The sequence below is a fragment of the Mustela nigripes genome, chromosome 9 (genome assembly GCF_022355385.1).
Source record: "Mustela nigripes isolate SB6536 chromosome 9, MUSNIG.SB6536, whole genome shotgun sequence".
NCBI classification, from domain to species: Eukaryota; Metazoa; Chordata; class Mammalia; order Carnivora; family Mustelidae; genus Mustela; species Mustela nigripes.
The window spans coordinates 88,634,619-88,653,772 of record NC_081565.1 but is presented as its reverse complement, the minus strand read 5'-3'; the positions used below and the strand labels follow the sequence as shown (position 1 = coordinate 88,653,772).

The 19,154-nt window shown below is 48.2% G+C and overlaps 1 protein-coding gene and 1 long non-coding RNA gene across 5 annotated transcripts in view; one reads left to right on the top strand and one right to left on the bottom strand.

The window, feature by feature from the left end:
- Positions 1–16,507, top strand: part of LOC132024890 (F-box/WD repeat-containing protein 12-like) — a 31,776-nt gene extending 15,269 nt beyond the window's left edge. For all 3 annotated transcript variants that reach the window (XM_059412072.1, XM_059412075.1, XM_059412074.1), the window contains exons 6-10: positions 10,720–10,878; positions 11,363–11,573; positions 12,778–12,956; positions 13,038–13,165; positions 16,001–16,507. In XM_059412072.1, the coding sequence (XP_059268055.1) occupies positions 10,720–10,878; positions 11,363–11,573; positions 12,778–12,956; positions 13,038–13,165; positions 16,001–16,127 (804 nt within the window). In that variant the 3' untranslated portion in view covers positions 16,128–16,507. The remainder of the gene's footprint in view (positions 1–10,719; positions 10,879–11,362; positions 11,574–12,777; positions 12,957–13,037; positions 13,166–16,000) is intronic.
- The window catches only part of LOC132024892 (uncharacterized), a 78,836-nt gene continuing 75,787 nt past the window's right edge, over positions 16,106–19,154 (bottom strand). The window contains exons 3-4 of one of the 2 annotated variants that reach the window (XR_009406345.1): positions 17,327–18,127; positions 16,106–17,030 (exon numbers count right to left, since the gene is read on the bottom strand). This is a non-coding gene — a long non-coding RNA (uncharacterized LOC132024892). Of the gene's footprint in view, positions 18,128–19,154 lie in introns of both variants that reach the window. The other variant, XR_009406346.1, reaches the window with a different exon arrangement.

The following is a 19,154-nucleotide window of genomic DNA, read 5'->3' as shown; positions in this document are numbered from 1 at the left end:
CCCGTCTGTGGCCCGGCGCCCTGGCTGCCTGGGAGGACTAAGGGAGGCTCTTCCCTGGGGAGGGATGACGTCACCCGAGGCCGCCTGTTATTTCTGTTTTGAAATGCGGTTTTCAGCACACATATGGTGCTGACTAGTTACGTGAGAGCTGAGAGCGTACGAGCTCGAGCGGCGGGTGAGCTACAGACGCTGGGGTCCTCACCCGCCAGCACCCTGTGCTTGCTGTGTTTGGGGAGGTGGGTTTCAGCAGAGCTCAAAGCCCTGAGCACTGACATCACAGATTCAGAGAGGAACCAAGTAGAGATTCCAGAAAAGGAACACTGAGTACGGAGGTGTTTGTACTCCGTGGCTGGGTTTCACAGCAGGCCGGACAGTGGAATCACCCCGGGATCGGGGCAGACGGGAGCTTGTGGGCCTCAGGCAGCGCCCCATTTCTTAACTTGGGTGGCAGCGGGAATATTTGCTTTGTAATGATGCATCGAGTTGTGTTTGGTTTCGTGCGCTTTTCTGTATCAGTTGTTTTTTGCATCAGTGAAAAAGTTAAGAGGTTACTTGGAATGAAATGCAGATACTGAGTGAGGTAAATGGAAAAAGGGTAGGAGATGTAGACCAGTCCTTCTCCGGCTTGAATGGCGTGTGAACCACTGGGGATGTTCTTTGTTTATTTTTATTTTTTGAAGATTTTATTTATTTATTTCATAGAGATCACAAGCAGGCAGAGAGGCAGGCACAGAGAGTGGGAAGCAGGCTCCCCACTGAGCAGAGAGCCCGATGCGGGGCTCGATCCCAGGACCCTGAGATCACGACCTGAGCCGAAACCCAGTCAGACCCTAAACCGACTGAGCCACTCAGGCGCCCTCTGGGGTCTGACGTTTTAAAAGCGTCTTGGGAGTAGCGGTGCGGCCAGTTTGCGCAGGACGCGTGAGTAGCAGGACCGCGAAGGATGCCTGGAAGGTTGCAGTGGTGTCAGGAGCAGCGGAGGGAGCGCCGGTCCCAGGCGGCATCGGCCGGCGTGGTGGAGGCAGTTCTCGCACACAGACTGCGGACGTGAGCCGCGGAATCCGGAAGCCCCAAGTGGGAGAGAAGTCTGCCGGCGGGGCTGTCACAGGGCTCCGAGCCCCCCGAGGCCCCCGAGGAGCGAGGAAGCCCACCGGGAGCCGCCAGGGCACGTGCGCTCCCTGCGGGTCCGGCCCCTGCCGGCGGCCGTGGAGCGCGGGCGTCGCCGAATAGGATCTTGAAATAACTGCCCGCAGGGAGCCGGTGCCAGGCCCGGGAGCCGAGGGCAGCGGAGGCGTCTCAGGCCGCCCAGAAGCCGCCACAGCCCCGGCGACAGCGCGTGCGACCCGGAGCAGGAGGGGACGAGCGGCCCCGGCTGCGCGACCGCGGGAACCACGTCCTGTGGCTTCTCCACGGCAGGCGGCGCAGGAGCGCGGCGCTAGCGTTTGCGCGAGGAGCAGGTCAGGAGGAGCTGAACGGCCCCGGATCCTCGGGGTGCCTGGAAGCCTTCGTGTACCAGCGGGCAGCGGCCTCTGCCCGGCAAGGCTGCGTGCGGGGCCTCGCTGCGGCCGGAGGAGCGAAGGACCGTCGGGCCTCCGAGTCCTAAGAGCTCGGTTATCAACAGTGAGGAAGCTCCCTGACCTCCCAGCGGGGCTGCAGAGGCCATCTGTCACACAGCCAGGCTTTTGGGGACAGGCTCCCGGGATGCAGGTCTGAGTGGCCGGAGGCCGCAAGGGGGAGCGAGCGGCCTGCTCCTCTGTGGTCGGGGTGGGGCGCAGGCAGGGCTCCTGCGTGGGCCCGGCTTCTGTGCTTTGAGTTCTCCACGGGTGGCTTTTACCCGCTTGCCCGTATGTGGAACAGAGGTGGGATGGGCAGGACGAAAAGCCACCTGTCCCCAAACATCAAAGACAGTCCGACTCCAGTAAGTTTCCCTTCTGGTGACTTTTCTGTAATTCTGTCTTCGGGCTGATGGCTGAAATGAGCGCGTTTTATATCCTTGAACCCGGCCTTGCATAAGCCAGCCGTTCGCATGGTGCTCTGGGGGCGCATGCTAAGGCTGGTGCCCGAGGGGAGGTTCTCCTGTGTGGCTCGTTTGGGAGCTCAGCGTTGTGTGTCCAAGAAGCAAAGTGAGTGCCTGGTCACTGTAGGTATTTCTGGGTCTCCAGAGGCTTTGGGGGTGTCAGATATGTGCAGAGACATGTATGATTGCCGCTGATGTCTTGGGGTGTCCGGGAGGCAAGACTTCTGAGGTCGTCACCAGGAGGGCGAATTGGGGATGAACAGCTTTGTTTTGGCCACGTGGTGGCAGTCATGGCAACGGCCGGAGAGCGTGCACGTGCGTCCGCGGTGGGTCGGGGGCTGCCAGGGCCAAGGTGACTGCCTGAGCTGCGGCTGTCTGTGCTGACCGTGGGGTCCGCCCTGTCTCAGGGATATTCCAGTTGGCGGAGGGGGCACGGCAGTGGGCTCTGTCATGTGTGGTGGGAACTCCCTTTCTCGTTCACTCAGAGGGTGCCCTTTTCCAGGGTCCTTGCACGTGGCAAGGGCCTGAGGACAACAGGAAGCTCCTTCCTCCTGCAGAGGGAAAGCCCAGCATGGCCCAAACCTGCCTGGACTCTGGAGATGCCAGTTTGCTCTCAGCAAGGAGGCTTCGGGGGCGGGGCAGAGGCCTCATGCCTACTGGGGAAGTAGCATCAGTAGCATCAGGGCTTCTGATGCTAATGGGGTGTTAGGTGACCTGAGATGGCAGGATTTGGCCAGAAGCGCTCGTCTTCTTGGGGTTGCCCTGTAAGGGGATGGAGCAAGATCAGCCCCTACCAAGATTGGGCTCAACTTTGGAGATGGCGGACTCTGTCCAGGCACCAGTGGGGTATGGAATCCGATATCCCCTTCACGTCTACCCAGAGCCTCAGCACTTGACCTTTCTTGGAAATGGTACCCGGTTAAGGATCTCGGGTAAAGTCATCCTGGGTTTAGGCTGGGTCTTCTATCCAATGAGTAGTGCCCTTGTAAGGAGAGGAGAGAATACAGATACACAGAGAAGGCCGTGTGCACACGGGGGCAGACAAGTCCAGAAAAGCTCTAGAGCCTTCAGATTGAGAGGGCCCTGCTGGCACCTGGTTTTGGTTCTAGCCTCTAAAATTGTGAGAGAATAAATGTCTGGTTTTTTAAGCCACTCGATTTGTTCCTGCAGCAGTAAGAAGTTAGTGTAAGACCCTGAGACAGAATACTTGGGGCCCCTGGCTGGCTCAGGTAGTGTGGGCAAACCGCAGCCTCGCTCAGCGGGTACAGTGTGCAGCTCTTAATCTCAGGGTTGTAGGTTCGAGCCCCACATTGGGTGTCGCGATTACTTACAAATAAAATCTTAAAAAAAAACCAAAGAGAAAAACTCAGAACCGCTTAGGAAAGTTTGGAATGAAAAAGAGGAAAATGACGCACTGCAGAGGCTAAGGGAAGCCGGCCGGTTAGCTGTTGGCCTCAGAGCACAAGACTCCACGATAAAACTCGTCACTGGATATTAGAAGGAGCTTTGTAAAAATAATTAGATTAGCCTCCCAGGAAGATTGAGCAAGGCTACAATTGGCCTCAACACATATAGGACAAAATTTGTGGAATTTCAAGAAATGGCCACATCTACAGGCGTTGTGAGGAGTTTGTTACGCAGCTGGAGGGAAGCGACGTGTGCACCCACTGAAAGCGTTGAAGGCGGCCAGTTTTCTCAGGCTGGACACACAGGTCAGGGACTGGAGGCCTGGGGGGCGCTCACGTGAACCCCCCACTGACTGCCGTGTTGTGTGGGGCTGGGAACGGGGAACGCCCCGGCACCCGCCCCCGGGGAAGCCTCAGTTTCCCCCGCAGCCACAGGGGCCCGGGCTGCCAGCGGCTCCGCTGGGCCCGCGTGAAAACCTGGCGCCTCGGCTCCCCGGGACTTCTCTGACGCACGGATTATGTAGATGATTTAAGGTTAAATTACATGTGTGTGCAAGGTCAGGATCAAGGTTCATTTTTGTTTACAAATGGGCTTCCCGAGTTTGTAGGAAAGGCCGTCCTTTCTTCACTGAGCCACAGCACACCTTTGGCAGAATACCAGCACCGTGGGGGTCCGGCGCTGCTGAAGGACAGGCACAGGCTCTCGTCGGCTGGAGACTTGGAAGTCAGGGCCTCCAGCATTTTCTTATTTCAAAAATAGATGATTTCTCTAAAAGTTTTCAAGTCAGCTTGTCAATTAAAAAAAAATTTTTTTTTATTATTATGTCCGTGAGCCCACATAGAGCTCGTCCCTGGTTTCTGACGCGGGGTCCAGCAGTTCGTTAGCTGCCTGTGACGCCCAGTGCTCCTCACCACGCGCCTGTCAGTGTCTTTAAAACTATCTGCTGGGGTTTTGATGACCTTGAATCTATAGGTTGATTGGGGACAACTGACATCTGTGTGGTCTCCTAAGCCACAAACATGGCCTATATATGTCACCGTTGAGATGGGCCCTCACTTTGGTCTTTCAACAGAGTTTTGTAGTTTTATTTAAGTGAACAGGGCTTGCATAGATTTTGTTAGAATTATTCATTGTATATTATATTATTTTAAATATCATTGTTTGAAAATTTAATTTCTGATTTTTCATTGCTAGTCTGTAGCATATATAGGAATATGTAAATAATACATAAATGTGTAGTGCTGTATTTATAAGGAAGTTGCTATATCTACTGTACATAGCATACATGGAAGTTACTTCTGTATAAATATACATAAGAATACATTTTGAATTTTGTATATTTACCTCCTGTCTAGCAGCCTTGCTAAATTCACTAATTTTATTTATTTATTTTTAAAAATATCTTATATATTTATTTGACAGAGAGAGATCACAAGCAGGCAGAGAGGCAGGCAGAGAGAGAGAGGAGGAAGCAGGCTCCCCGCTGAGCAGAGAGCCCGATGCGGGGCTCGATCCCAGGTGCCCCAAAAATGGTATTTTCGTTGACATTGAATGCATAGAGAAATACTAACATGGCGAAAACGGACATCTTTATGATTCGAGTCAGTCTGTCCAGCAATCAATGATGTATTTCCATTGGTTCAGGTTTGCTTTTTTATGTCCTTCAGAAGTGACTTACATTTTTCCTCAGATACATTTTGCACATTTCTTGTTAACCATATCCCAAAGCTTTTTATCAATTAGTTGCTATTGCATTTATACGGGAAAGTATTTTCTGTTCCCTTGTTTTCTGACTGGGTGGTGTGTGTTTAATGAAAGCTGTGGTTGTGTTTTATACTCTGTCATCTTACTGGATTCTACCTGCCTATATTTGATTCTCTCAATTTTCTTAGGTAAACACTTCATCTGTAGGTCGAGATAGTTAGTTTTTCAAGCCTTAGACATCCAGTTGCTTTTTCTCTGGCTTCTCGGCCAGGACTTCAGCACAATACTAATTAGTTAGTGGTGGGCATTGGTGGCCATTTGTCCTCGTCGCTGTCCGGGTGGGAGGACTTGCAGCTTCAGCGTGGGGCTGGGCTGCTGCCGTCCGGAATGATGTTCATGCAAGAGCCATCAATGGCCGTTTGAGTATTTTCGAAAATCATGCTAGGATGTAGAATTTTGTGAAAGGCCTTTTCAGTATGCAGATATAATTACAGAATTTTTGTCCTTCGGTTTGTTATGGTGATTTATTGGACTTTTAAAATACAAATTATCTATACATTTCTTTTTAATGTGCTGATGCATTCTAAATGCTGACATTTTACCAGGATTTGGCTCTGTCAATGGGAGATTGGTCTGTAGTTTTTTTGATCTTCCTTTATCAGGTTGACATATAAATGCTGTACTTCATTCAAGGAATGTGAACATTTTTCTGCTTTTCTAATGCCCTGGAACAATTTGTGATTATCTGGTTTTCCAGTTTGGTAAAATTTATTTTTGAAGTTATTAGGTGCTGGGTGCTTTTTTGTGTGGGGGGAGTTTTGAAAACGTTTTTCTCAGGGTTTTCTGTGGAAATCGGTCAGCTCAAGCCTTTCTTTGTCCGCTAGACTCAATTTTCATACTATGTTTTCTAGGAAACTACCCACTGTACCTGGGCTTTCAATTCTCTACGCATACAGTTGTCTGAAATACTCTTTTGAGGTGTTTTCTTTAAATTTTCTCTGAACATTTGTTTCTGCTGTCATTTTTAAAGATTTTTTATTAAAATTCAATTAACATATATAATGTATTCATTTCAGAGGTAGAATTTAGTGATTCATCAGTGGCGTAGACCAGCGCTCGCTACCTGCAGCGTCGCGCTTCATGCCCGGTTACCCCCCCACCTCCCCTCCAGCAACCCACAGTTTGTTTCCTAGAGTTCAGAGTCTCTTATGATTTGTCTCCCTCTCTGCTTTTATCTTACTTTATTTTTCTTTCCCTTCCCCTATGTTCATCTGTTTTGTTTCTTAAATTCCACATACAGGTGAAATCATACGGTATTTGTCTTTCTCTGGCTGACTTCCTTTGCTCAGCGCAATACTCTCTAGTTCCGTCCCTGCCATTGCAAATGGCAAGATTTCATTCTTTTCGATGGCCAGGTAACCATCCATTGTATATAAATACCACATCTTCTCTACTGCCTTGTCATTTCTTTTTGTGTATATGTGCTTTCTCCCACTTTTTTCGTGATTAAATTAGCTAGTGCCATGTCTGTTTTATTTAATATTTCTATTGATTTCCAGTATTGTTTCATTGTGATCAGAGAATGTTGTATTACTTTATGATACAGAATTTACTGGGGTTTCTCTGTGACTGTATATTTAGTTTTTGTGAACATTTGTAAGTGCTTGCCAGAAAGGTGTAGTCTCCATTATTGGGCTATAAAGAGCCAGATACAGTCATTATTAATATTATTGTTAGAGCACAGGCAGGGGGAGGAGCAGAGAGAGAGGGAGGGGGAAAGAATCTCAGGCCAACTCCGCACTGAGTGTGGAGCCTGACGTGGGGCTCGATCTCACAACCCCAAGATCATAACTTGAGCCAAAACCAAGATTCCAGCTCTCAACTGACTGAGCCAGCCAGGTGCTCCAATTATATTGTTAGGTCTTATATTTATTTACTTTTTGTCTCCTTGGCCTTAGACTGAGAGCATTATTGTTTATTTTTGTATAATAATATGCTTAATTCATAAATATTTAAATATTATTGTGTTTCACTTTGTTTCTTTCTTTGCTTCGTGAAGGTGATTGGGGTGTTTCTTTAAGTATCAGGTTTTATTTTTCATTATGAATTACAGCCTTTAGTGTTGTTAGCCTTGGGGAAAAAAAACTGCCAGTTATTTACTAGCAAAAATGGGTTTATGTGTGAATAGAGAATTTAATTCAGGACAAAATTAGCTGGGGCAAAACTATAGGAAAAGTCCCAACAGTCAAAGAAGAGAAAGGTTCTTTTAGAGAGGAAAGGGGGTATAGGGAGGGGCTGTTGTAAACTAAAAGATCATTGGAGTGGACTGGGTGCTAGAAGTATAGTGGCCTCTCATTGGTTGGGCTTTTGCTGGGAGGGAAGAAGCCTTCCTCCCCCTGCTGGGATATTAAGTAGCAGCCTCCAGGAGGTCCCTCTCTTCCAGTTAGGTCTGGTTGACAACCAGTGCTGGGTGTGAGTGCTCCTCCTGCCAGCCTCTGAACTCCATTCTAGACAAGGTTTCCTTTTATTAATTTTCACAGGGATAGGAAGTGTCTATTGCTGGATTTCCTGCCTTCCCTGTTATCTTGCTTTCCAAGGATTTGTGTGTGCCACACCTTTACGGTTTTGTCATGGTTAACTTTTTGTTTTGAATGAACTTTCTTGAATATACAGTCATGTTTTCTTTTGTTCATCAGTGTGATCATTTTTTTTTTTACTGGTAAAGTGAGTTAAGCCATGTACATTGAACAAGGTATGTGCCTGATCTCAAGTTTTATGGTGTGACATGGCACATTCCTGGGCTCCTTTCTCCCAAGTATGTTTTCCCTTTTTTATGTGTGTGTTTTTGGGTCAAGTTACTATCTTTTGTTATATATGATATTCCTTTCCTCCCATGGTGCTCAGTGAACTTATTCTACTTTGAACCTTTTCTCTTCTCCCACGTTTGAAGATCCACTGTTCCCTCCTTTCTGAGAATATGCAACATTTACACACTGTTCTTCCTTGTCTTTTTTTTTTTTTTTTTTTTATTTGACCCACAGTGTAATGTACTGGTGTAACAGTGTTACTAGTTCTGGTGACGTTTTCCTGGTGTCTTGTGGTCTGGTGGGGCCCATCTTCTAGGAGATCCCCTAGGAAGTCCCTGGGATGCATCCCTGCAGGTCCGATGCTGTTTTCTGTAGCTCGGGGTCTTGAGAAATGGCTTGGTTGGGCCCTAAATCCCTGGCTCATGTTTGTCTTGAATTTTGTGAATATACTGTTTCCTTGTGTTTCTGTTGAAACGTCTACTCCCACTTTGACTTACTTTCCTTGTTACACACTTGGACTTGTTAATCAAAGGCTTGAATGATTTTTGAAATACATAAAGTCTAGTCGTTTTGCTCTGAGGGGTCTCTGGTGACTATCCTGGATTGACTTTTTTCCCAGGAACATCTGTACCTTTTTGATAGATGGATTCAGGTTTTCTTTTGTTTTCAGGAAGTTTCATTGCATGTGAGTTGTAAGTATTAGTCTGTTAATTGCTTTTTCTCTGCAGGAGCTTCAGTTGTACGTTTACTAGATCTTCTTTGTCCGTCCTCTTGGACACCTATTCTCGCATTTGTGTCATTAGCTCTTTACTCCATCTTTGTTCTCCTACTTGTTTTCCTTCTTTGGTGTCCTTACTGGCGCAGTAGAATATACTCTCTTAAGCATGTTGCTTGTCTTCCTTAAGATAACTTTTTCTTCAATATCTTTCCTGAATTAATTTAGCTCTTATTTCACATCTTGGCTTTTTGTCCATTTCTGTTTTTTGAGTGTTGAATTTCTGATTTGGGGTATTCCTTTATGTCTGCACGTGCTTATTTTATGATATTTGATTCATGTTGGGGTGTAGCTACCAGTCTTTGATTGTTGGTTGTTCTTTGGGGAATGGTTTATCAGCTAAAATGTTTTCTTTCTCTCTTTCTTTCTTTCACTTTTTCCTAAAGACTTTGTTTGAATGTTGCCTGCCATTTTCTGAGCATTGGAAATTGAATAGAATAAAAAGTCCAGAGAGTGTTCCCTGTGTAAGTGCCTGTGTAAAGATGTCCTTTTATTTAAAAAAAATTTTTTTTCTTTTGGTGCCAGAACCTGGGAACAAACCATAAACATGTCCTTTTAAAATAGTAGGTGGAGGATGAGCTATTTGAGAAATGGAACATATGGACAGGAAGGAAACAGGTTAATTCCATATCACTGTGTTGTAGAAATATATTTAATTAAAAACTAATGCAAAAGACGTAGTATAAAATTCTCTCAGGAATATATAAACAGTTTTTGAATCAAGGAAAATTACATTGGTTTGATTTACCTAAAAATCCAAAACATCTGAAACAGAATATTTTAACGTTAAGATACATGAAAATTGGGACACCTGGGTGGCTCAGTTTGTTGGGTGGCTGCTTTCGGCTCGGGTCGTGTTCCTGGGGTCCTGGGATGGAGTCCCACATCTGGCTCCTGGCTCAGCAGAGAGCTTGCTTCTCCCTCCCACTGGGCTTGCTGCTCTCCCTACTTTGTAATCTCCTTCTCTGTTAAATGAATAAATGAAAAACCTTAAAAAAAATTCTTTAAACAAACAAAAATACACGAAAATTATAAGAAAACACTGAATTTTCTTCTTCTTCTTTTCTTTCTTTCTTTTTTTTTTTTTTTTAAAGATTCTACTCATCTATTTGACAGACAGAGATCACAAGCAGGCAGAGAGGCAGGTAGAGAGAGAGGGGGAAGCAGGCTCCCCGCTGAGCAGAGACACCCCCCCCCCCCAAACGTGGGGCTCGATCCCAGGACCCTGAGATCATGACCTGAGCCGAAGGCAGAGGCTTTAACCCACTGAGCCACCCAGGGGCCCCAAATCTTTAACAAAAGCACTGATATCAGATGATATGAAGCATAGAATCTAGTTGACAAAAAAGATATGAGTAGTCAGTTCACAGAAAACAGCACAAATGGCCAGTAATATGCAATGACTGACCCATAATCAAGAAAGTGACAGGATGAGGATTTTCATTTGCGAAGACTGGCATTACAAGTTGTCAGATATGGGTATTTTTGTACTTGGTTGGTATATACAGGTATTTTATATACGTGGCAAGTAAGATTGGCGCTTTTTTGAAAAGCTTGTTTTTTCCCTGTTAGTTTCTCAGCGTGACCCTCTTTGACCTGACTGGGCCAGCTCCGGGGTCTCTGGGAGGAAGTACTGGAACTGTGGTCCGGAGCGTCGGTGTGGGAGCACTTAGTGCGCAGCAGTGAGACTTGCGAACAACTTGAACTTCCCTAAGAGCGAGAGGAAGTAAAAAGTGGTGGGAAATGGCTCCTTGGAAATATTTCCAAGGAGCGTTAGAAGCTGTAGACAAAAGGCCGTTTGTGGCTACTTCAGCGTAGCTGGTCGAAGGAGCCCCTGAGGTCGGGCCCCGGCTGCTGGGAGGAGCGAGGAGAGGGTTTGCTCCGAAGACTTCTGCACTACCGGAGCGTGTCTGTTTCTGGCGCGCAAGTGCCATCACTGCAGCATTGTCAGGCGCTGGCCCCCTGCCCTTGGGGGAGGCTGGGTGCTGACCACGGCCTTTGCTGTGCAGGTGGCCTCTGCGGAGGGCATGCTGTATGCGCTGACTGTGCCCCACCTGCGGCTGCTCTCCAGGACTGCGGTGTTTCCAGGCAGCCCCACCAGCCTCCTCTGCTCTCCTGACTGCCAGTGGGTGTTCGCTTCGACCCAGGACTCAGACCTGGGCCCAAAGGTCAGTGGGGAGCTGCGCCCTCCCCTCCGGGGTCCTGGCTTTGTGCATATAAGGTGGTGGGTTCTGTGCCCACGTTTGTGGACCAGTAATGGACCAAGGCTGCCAGCAGCACCTGCAGACAGGATGGTCCGGGGACAGAGGAGTCATCAGGAGCAGACTTCGAGTGGGGAGGACAGGAATCCAGAGCAAGACATTGGAGACAAAAGCACACCAGTGACGTACACTGCTCAGAACTCCAAGAGCCCTTAAAAAAACACCACAGAGCCATTGATTCAGTTGTCCTGTCAGAGTACTGACACAGCTGTCCTGACCCGGTACTGGTGTGCAGGCTATTTGCGGCGGGGCCTGACTGAGCAGTCTGGAGAGCAAGGCACACAAGGGACATGGGTGACCCTGTAAAGACAAAGTGATGTCACCGGTTGTGGGTTTGCGGCCCTCCTGGGTGCTTCTCTGTGGCATGGACCATGTGGTGGTGTTTCCTCAGGTGTTCTACACTCGCTCCCTGCTCGCTCCGGTGGAAGAGGAGCCTCCCGTCTCTACCACTCTGCCCATCTGGCAGATTTCCAGAGCCTGCTGGGCCCCTGACGAGACGGCCAGGCTGATGGTGATGCACAGAAACCATGACAGCGGGCAGCTGGCCATCACCACCTATGAACTGGAGGCCAAACAGTCCCAGGAGGGAGTGGACGTTGTGGGTAAGGGTCCCTGAGCCAGGACCATGCCCTTTGCAAGGTGGTTTCCTTTGGGGCACTTTTCTTCCCTCTCAGTGAATACAGGGCCCAACAAATGTCTTGTTTGTGCATGTACTGGCCGAGTGGTTGAGTGCGTGCCAGGCCCTCTGGGTGGCCCTGGGATCCAGACACTACCCACTGGCCACTTACAGTCTCGCCTCTCCTCACTGTCTTGTCACAACTGTGGCAAACACAGTCTTTTGGTGCTGAGCGTGCACAACTGAGTGTGCCACAACTGTAGCTTCCCCAGGGAGCTCGCAGCCAGCAGGAAAACAAGATCTGTCATCTCTTTTTCTGCCTTCCCTGTCTCCCAAACTCCACTTCAGGGCCACTGGCCTGCCTTGTGGCCCCTAGCATTTTTTCTTTAGTATTACATTAATTTGTTTTCATGTCATCTTTTGACCGTAAACTTTACTCTGAGATTTTTTTTTTTTTTTTTAAAGATTTTATTTATTTGTCAGAGACAGAGAGCGGGGAGAGAGTGAGCACAGGCAGACAGAATGGCAGGCAGAGGCAGAGGGAGAAGCAGGCTCCCCGCCGAGCAAGGAGCCCAATGTGGGACCCGATCCTAGGACGCTGGGATCATGACCCAAGCCGAAGGAGCTGCTTAACCCACTGAGCCACCCAGGCGTCCCTACTCTGAGCTTCTTAGTAGCTGAGGAAAAAAGGGAAACAGGATGTGTACTCTGATCCCTTGTTTGATATGAGCATGAATTCTTCAAAAGAGGTAATCCCCCCCTCCCCGCTGGTAAACCATAGGAAATGATCCAATTCATTAAAAAAAAAAAAATGCTATTCAGTATAAAAGAGTATCATCAGTAATAGCTTTTGGCAGATGTTATAAATGTCATAGTTCTCATGGGGCTCTTCTCACATCACCCTGGTGTAGCTGGGGAAGAGCAGGGGGGGCATCCCCTGGGAGGTACTTGTGTCAGATATTGTCACTTCCACATGCATTTTGCCTCAAATCTTTACAGTGCCCTTAAGTAGGGCACCGTCCTCCATACTGGAGAGTGGATGACTGGGCGGCTTCAGGGAGTAACTGCATGTGCCACCACAAAGGTGTTGCTCTTGTCAGCATCCCACGGCATCTTGGGTGAGGCACATGTACTCCACACCCCGAGTTGCTACTGAGAGATGACAGTCCGTGTGTTTTCATTTCAAAAAGTACAACAGATTGCAAGTTTCCTCCTGCCAGACACCATGACGCCTCCTCACCTCATGAAGGCCCACGGCTCTCAGGTGATCCTGCTGGTGTCGGGCTTGGAGCTGGTGCTCTTCACCGTCCAGGGCCTGCAGCTGGCAGCCTTCCAGGACCACCAGAAGCCCATCACGGCCCTGTGGGTGGTGAGTGTGGGTCTGCCCGCCTGCACTGTGGCCCCAACTCCAGGGCCCACGGCTCTGCCTCACTTGGCTTCTCATTTCAAGGACGAGAGTCGAGTCCTCACTGCTTCCTTCGACCTCTCCCTGCGCGTCTACGTGTGGAGCAAGGAGAATCAGCTTCCTGTCCTGAAGAGCTGCTATCACCTGCTCGGGGGCTCCCACAGATGGGCCAGGTAACGGCTCCCAGTTCCCTTCCCTTCACCCGTGAAGCGGCCTCACCTGGCCCAGCAGCAGCAGCAGCTGGAAGGGGTGTGACTGGGACTTGGGTCTCAGCCTGGCCCATTTTCGTTATCTGGGGGCCTGAGATAAGCCGCTGCTCAGATGCCATTTCCTCCTCTGCTTAAAAACAGATGCCAGGCATCATCTTCGTTATCTCCTCTAGTGCACAAAACCGGCACCCGTGGTCGCGCCCCCCACTCTCCCAGATCAGACAGAGGCGCTGAGATACGGCTGTTTTGCCCACAGTCCGGCAGGGACGCACAGCGACACCCAGCCGGGCCCGGCCTGGACCTGCAGCCCTGATCTCCCCTCCTGCCCTAAGCCACACGATTCCAGAACCACTTCCCAAACGCAGGTGGTGTGGAGTCAGTGGGGGTGAGATGGGAAAGTCCCAGCCAGCGCAGTTTTGCTTTGAGTTCGGTCATTAGTGTTTTGGAATCATTTGTTTCTTCTTGCCAGATGGAGTTCTACAAACAGGCGGACAGATCTGCCCTGGGCTGCTCACAGTGAGGTGGCTGACCGCCTCATTCACTTGGTATGAGGTCTGGGGTGATCTCAGCTTGTCGTGGCAGACCTTTTACTGTCGCAAATGGAAAATGAAGAAACACCAAGCCCCAAACCAAATACTGAAAAAACTAGATTTCTGTCACAAACCTACCTCATTTCTGAGTTTTCAATGAGTTGTTATTTGAAGATAATTATTAAAACTACTAATTAATATAGAAGAACTTCATTCCCTTTAGTAAACCAGCTCAACTTTCTGATAAGAAGTAGAGATCGAACTTAAATCTTCCGATAATCGGTGAGCTGTAACGCTCTACTGACTTGCTAAGCAAAGGATAGAGGACAGCCTGCCGCAGAATTCTGAGAAGGCTTCCGTCACTTGCTGCTTGACCCAGGATTCCTCCTTCGGTTCCTTTGACGTTCACACCTACGTTGCTGTATTTTTGCTAGTTAATGACCCTTCACGCGCTTGCCCTTCAGGCGTGGGGGCATCATGGCCTCACCATGTTGAGTCTGCCTGTGACCAGAGGCTGGCATTTGTGACAAGCCCCTTCGGTGGGCGAGGTCCCACTTAGATGCCACAGCCGCTTGGACCGTTGTGATGGCTCCTCCTCGGCAGCGGGAAGCCTCTCCCCGCAGAGGGACACAGCGCTGACTCTTGTACTCATGGTCACTGGAGAGCGACCAGGTGGGGAGGTTGCCCTTGAGGGGCTTGTGCTCCCATTCTGGCCTCCAGATATATCTGGCCCCACTCTTTTCTACGTGTGTCCTTAAAGAATTCTCTACATCGTTACTGAGTGGTTAGAGCATCCTTTCACTGAAATAACACCGTTCTCAACTTAGCAGGCAAGTGGCACGTTTAGAAACTTCCTTTTTACATGTCTTTTTTTTTTTTTTTTTAAAGATTTTATTTATTTATTTGACAGAGACCACAAGTAGGCAGAGAGGCAGGCAGAGAGAGGAGAGGAAGCAGGCTCCCTGCTAAGCAGAGAGCCCGATGTGAGGCTCGATCCCAGGACCCTGGGATCATGACCCGAGCTGAAGGCAGAGGCTTTAACCCACTGAGCCACCCAGCGCCCCTCCTTTTTACATGTCTTTTAACTGCACCGTGTGCACTACACAATAGGACCATTGTGCTGAGCACGTAGCACTGGGAGAATCTTCCACACGTGCGTTTTTACACACTGAATTACATGGACATAGAATGGAAAATGTCCTTCACTGAACTGACTCCATCCTCAATGTGATAAATAAGTAGCACACCTAGAAATACCTTTTCAGAAGTGTGTTTTACTTAGGACCCTAGAATGGATCAAGATTTTTAATTAAGCCCCTTTCCTGATCCAGAACAGATTCCTACAGAAATCCTTAGATGTGTGGCAGTTTCTTTTGGGAGCCTCATTTGGCAACAACGAGCCCAGCAATCCTGCTGCTTCATGCTGTTCCCCATAAGGTTTTCCCAGCCCCTTTCTGAGTGCTGCAGGACATAAACAGTACTTTCTGAGAGCTTTTCAGTTTCCTAAAATGTTATCTGTGAATACATAATACATAAATAATTCTCTAAAGAAAACAGGGAAAATGGGTGTGTTAGATGTACATTTACTAACAACCCAGCCACATACCCCCACGTATCTATAACCCAGGAGATATGTTATATCCAAACAAGGACTTGTACATGAATGTTCTTAGCAGCTTTATTTTTGTTGTTTTTAGTGTGGAATTTATTCTAAGCTAAAAGGTGGTTCACAAAATCCAAAAGTGGCAATATTTTAGAAGCAGACTGTAGCCAAAACCAGCTTTTACAGGAAACTCAAGTCCTTTGTGTGGTTTGGCTGGCATGGTTGTCTCCACACGGCTCGCTCGCTGTCAGCCTCAGAGCAGCACAGTCTGCCTTCTTGGGCAAAGACAGCATCGTGGGAAGTGATGGCTCCTGTGTCGATGTCTTTCACTGAAACTGGTTGGGAACTGATGGCCTGATTCTCGGTTCTGGGGAAGTGACTACCCTCTCAAGATTGAATGAGGTATATGTTGTCTACTGGAAGTTTCTAGACTTCCTGAAATCGTAATTCGGGCAGCTACCATCAGGAGGGCACAAAGCTGATACTCCCACTCCAGAATGTGAGCGTATTTGCTAATGGTCAAGAATGAGCGCAGATCTCAACACGGATGGGGGGTGCTAGGTTGGAGAAGGTCCAGAGGTTGTGTTCCGTCTTTGTGTAAAGACTTACCTCCCTAAATCCGTGTCTTCCGCAAGTTAACACACAGCCCGTCCCTTCCTTTCGCAGTGGATTCACCCACGTGGAGAGCGACAGTGTGAGCATCGTGGGTGTGGAAGCCAGAAACATCGGGACGAGCATTCTGAGGTCATACTGTTTCAACATCCAGCGTGGCTCAGATGATTGTGTCAACTGAAGATAATCTCACTCTGGTGAAAAGCTTGTCTGCATACAAACTGATTATTTTATCAACACTGGAAAAGGAAGGAGCAATTCTCATAGGCCTCTTATGGGCCACGCACTGTGCTATGTGACTTTTTTTTTTTTTTAATTCTCACAACAGGCCTATGAAGAATATACGACGTTTCTATTTCTCCAGCTGGGAGCCTGACCAGTAACAGAGTCACCCATACTGGCCTGTTGTCTGGCTGCACTGCCCCCTGCCCAGGCTTATTCAGACCAGTAAGTGGGCGAGAGGAGCGGACCCAAGGAGCGCACGTTCAAGGTGCTGCGCCGGCGTCCTCATTGTCGTGTTGTTCAGATATGTAATAAAGTAAGGAGATGCTGTTTTCCCTATTCTGTCACGTGCTTTAGACACACATTAATAAATAGCTGTGTGGCGCCACACTGCAGAACCGCAGGGACACCGTTTTGTATTCTGTGCGCGTGGCACCCCCAGAGGTGGTCCGCAGGGAAGCCCCGGCTGCCGTGGGGGGCATATCCGTTGAGTTCCCAACGGCAGGCAGCAGGAGAGAAGGCTGGCTGACACCAAGGAAGGAGTTCACTGGCAGGAAATAGAGCTGCGCACTAGGTCAGAGGGAAGGCTGGAGAAGCAGACGCGGACCCCCAGGAAGCAGGCAGCAGGCATTAAGCAAGGCCTTGCCTGCCGTCGTCTGGCCGGGTGCCCCTGTGCTGCTGCCGCTGCGTGCGACGTACTGACGCTGTCTGAACACGTCCTGGCTGCTCCGATGCTCCGAACACCAGGATGCGCGTGTTTCTGGCTTCACCACATGCCCGCGCCGCCCGGGCCGGGATGGGAGAGAGGGACCTCTTCAGCTTCGATGGAGTGGCTGCCAGTTGACTTGCACTGTGAAAAAGTCTTCAAAAATAGGAAAACTTCTTGAGAGCCAATGAGGGTTAAAACCTCTCAACTACAACCTGCTGCTCCAGCTGTGCAGAACCGCAACCCCGTAGCTCCTGAGCCCCGTACGGACAGGCCCACATATAGTCATTTCCCCAAAAGGAAAAAAAATCTGTGGCCTCCCCCCACCTTTAAAATCTAAGATAAGGCTTATTTTCGGATCATTTTAGGTTTACAGAAAAGCTGGAAAGGCAGTGCCGTAAGGTATATGGATATGCCTTTTGCCCGGCCTCCCCCTGGTGTGAGTATCTTACATAACAGAGATTTGGAAACCCGGGGTCCTTGTCCTCTCGAAGTCAGAACTCTGTTAATCCTAGTACAGTCCTGTCTGGTCGTCAGCGGTCCTCGTGCGTCCTGCATAAAGCCATGGAGGAAAGGGAGAGGAGACAAGAAATTCGCTAAAATAAACACATGACACAGCAAGAAAGGAAACAGCTGTTTCATTCCGAAGACGAAGAAAGTCCAGGTAAGTTCAAGAGCAGGAGTTTTGGGTGAAGGCACATGGTAAGAGGCTGCAGCGTTGGCAAAAGAGGGAGCTCAGCTAAGGGACTGGCGAGTATAAGGGCCGCCTGAGCGGCGTGGACATGTGGCGACTAGGAAAGCAGTGGGGCCGGTTCTCATGGAAGGCCGCTGGCCAGAGCCGAGCACGTGCTGGCTGCAGCCTTAGGATGGTGGTGGGTCCGGCTCTAGTGGCCCTGCCCAGGGACACTTCTGTGGGCTCCTGCTTTGGGTGTGACGTAGGAAGCTTCTGGAGGGAGTCCTAATGGGGGCGTAGGAAGCTTTTGCAGACGGTGTGTGTGAAGTCTGGCCCCCAGGCTCTTCACAGGAAAGCAAGGTCTTTGAGGTGTGATACCACAGCCTGGGGGAAACACCGAAGTGTGTCATGCTCTCGTGTCCTGTAAATCCAAGTTCTGAGGCTTCCTTCCCTTCATATGGCAAGGACCGCTGCTGCCGGGGGAGCACGAGGGCCTCAGTGGCACCTCTGATTCCTGCCAGGAGGCTGACAGCCTTCCTCTGAGCCTCTGTTACTCCAGGTGCAGCCAAGATACTCTGTACTAAGCAGAAACAGAAAACATGAAGAACTTTCCCTAGTACCTGGCCACAAGCTAAGTCTTAACAAATTCCAAAATATTAGTTGCTAACTACAAAAATTCCTTTTTGAATAGTCCTACCAAACACACACACATACACACCATTAAAACTCACTTTTAAATAACTGATGAGTTAAAAAAATCTAAGCAGGAATTATGAAATATCTTGGAAAATAATTTTCTTAACTGGATAAAGGGAGTGTGAAAGACTGTAAACATGCCTGATGATAGGTAATCAGAAAATTTTTTACTGATGTTAAACAGTATAACAGTTTACTGTATAAACTGTTTACTGTATAAACAGTATGAACCACTATAATTAAGTATTGCCCTTGATGTACTAATAAATGAAATACTTTTTTAAATTCTAAAAAAAAAAAAATTAGAAATGGGTATGTGTGCTGTAATTTCTAAATAGTACTATCTCCTTTAGAAACCTAAGAAAATCATTAGAATTAGCAAATCATGATTGGTGAATAGGTTATTTGTATACTGAAATCAGTGTAACAAAAATTAGAAAATATAGGAAAATTATTCCATTCACAATAACACCAAAAACTGTAATATCTTGGGATTTAAAAAGAAAAAAAAAAAAACTTTACTAAAGAAAAAACACAGCTTTTCTAAAGGAATAAAGAATAGAGATAACCTGTGTTTGTGAACAGAAGAATTACTACTTTAAAGAGACCATATGTTGGAAGCAATACCAATATAATTGCTACTGTTTTTAAAATAGAGTGTAAAGAGATGATCAGATGTATACGGAGCTGTAAGAGGACAAGAGTAGCCAAGACAGTCTTGAAGGAAAAAAAGGGCAAAGGAAGGGGTAGACCTGTTCTGTGAATTATGAAGACAGAATTAAACTGTCACTGGGTAGACCTGTTCTGTGAATTATGAAGACAGAATTAAACTGTCACGGAGACAGGTGGCATCCGTGAGTGAAGAGACAATGGAGGACTGAGGCGCAGGTATGTTTGGAGGTTGGGTATAC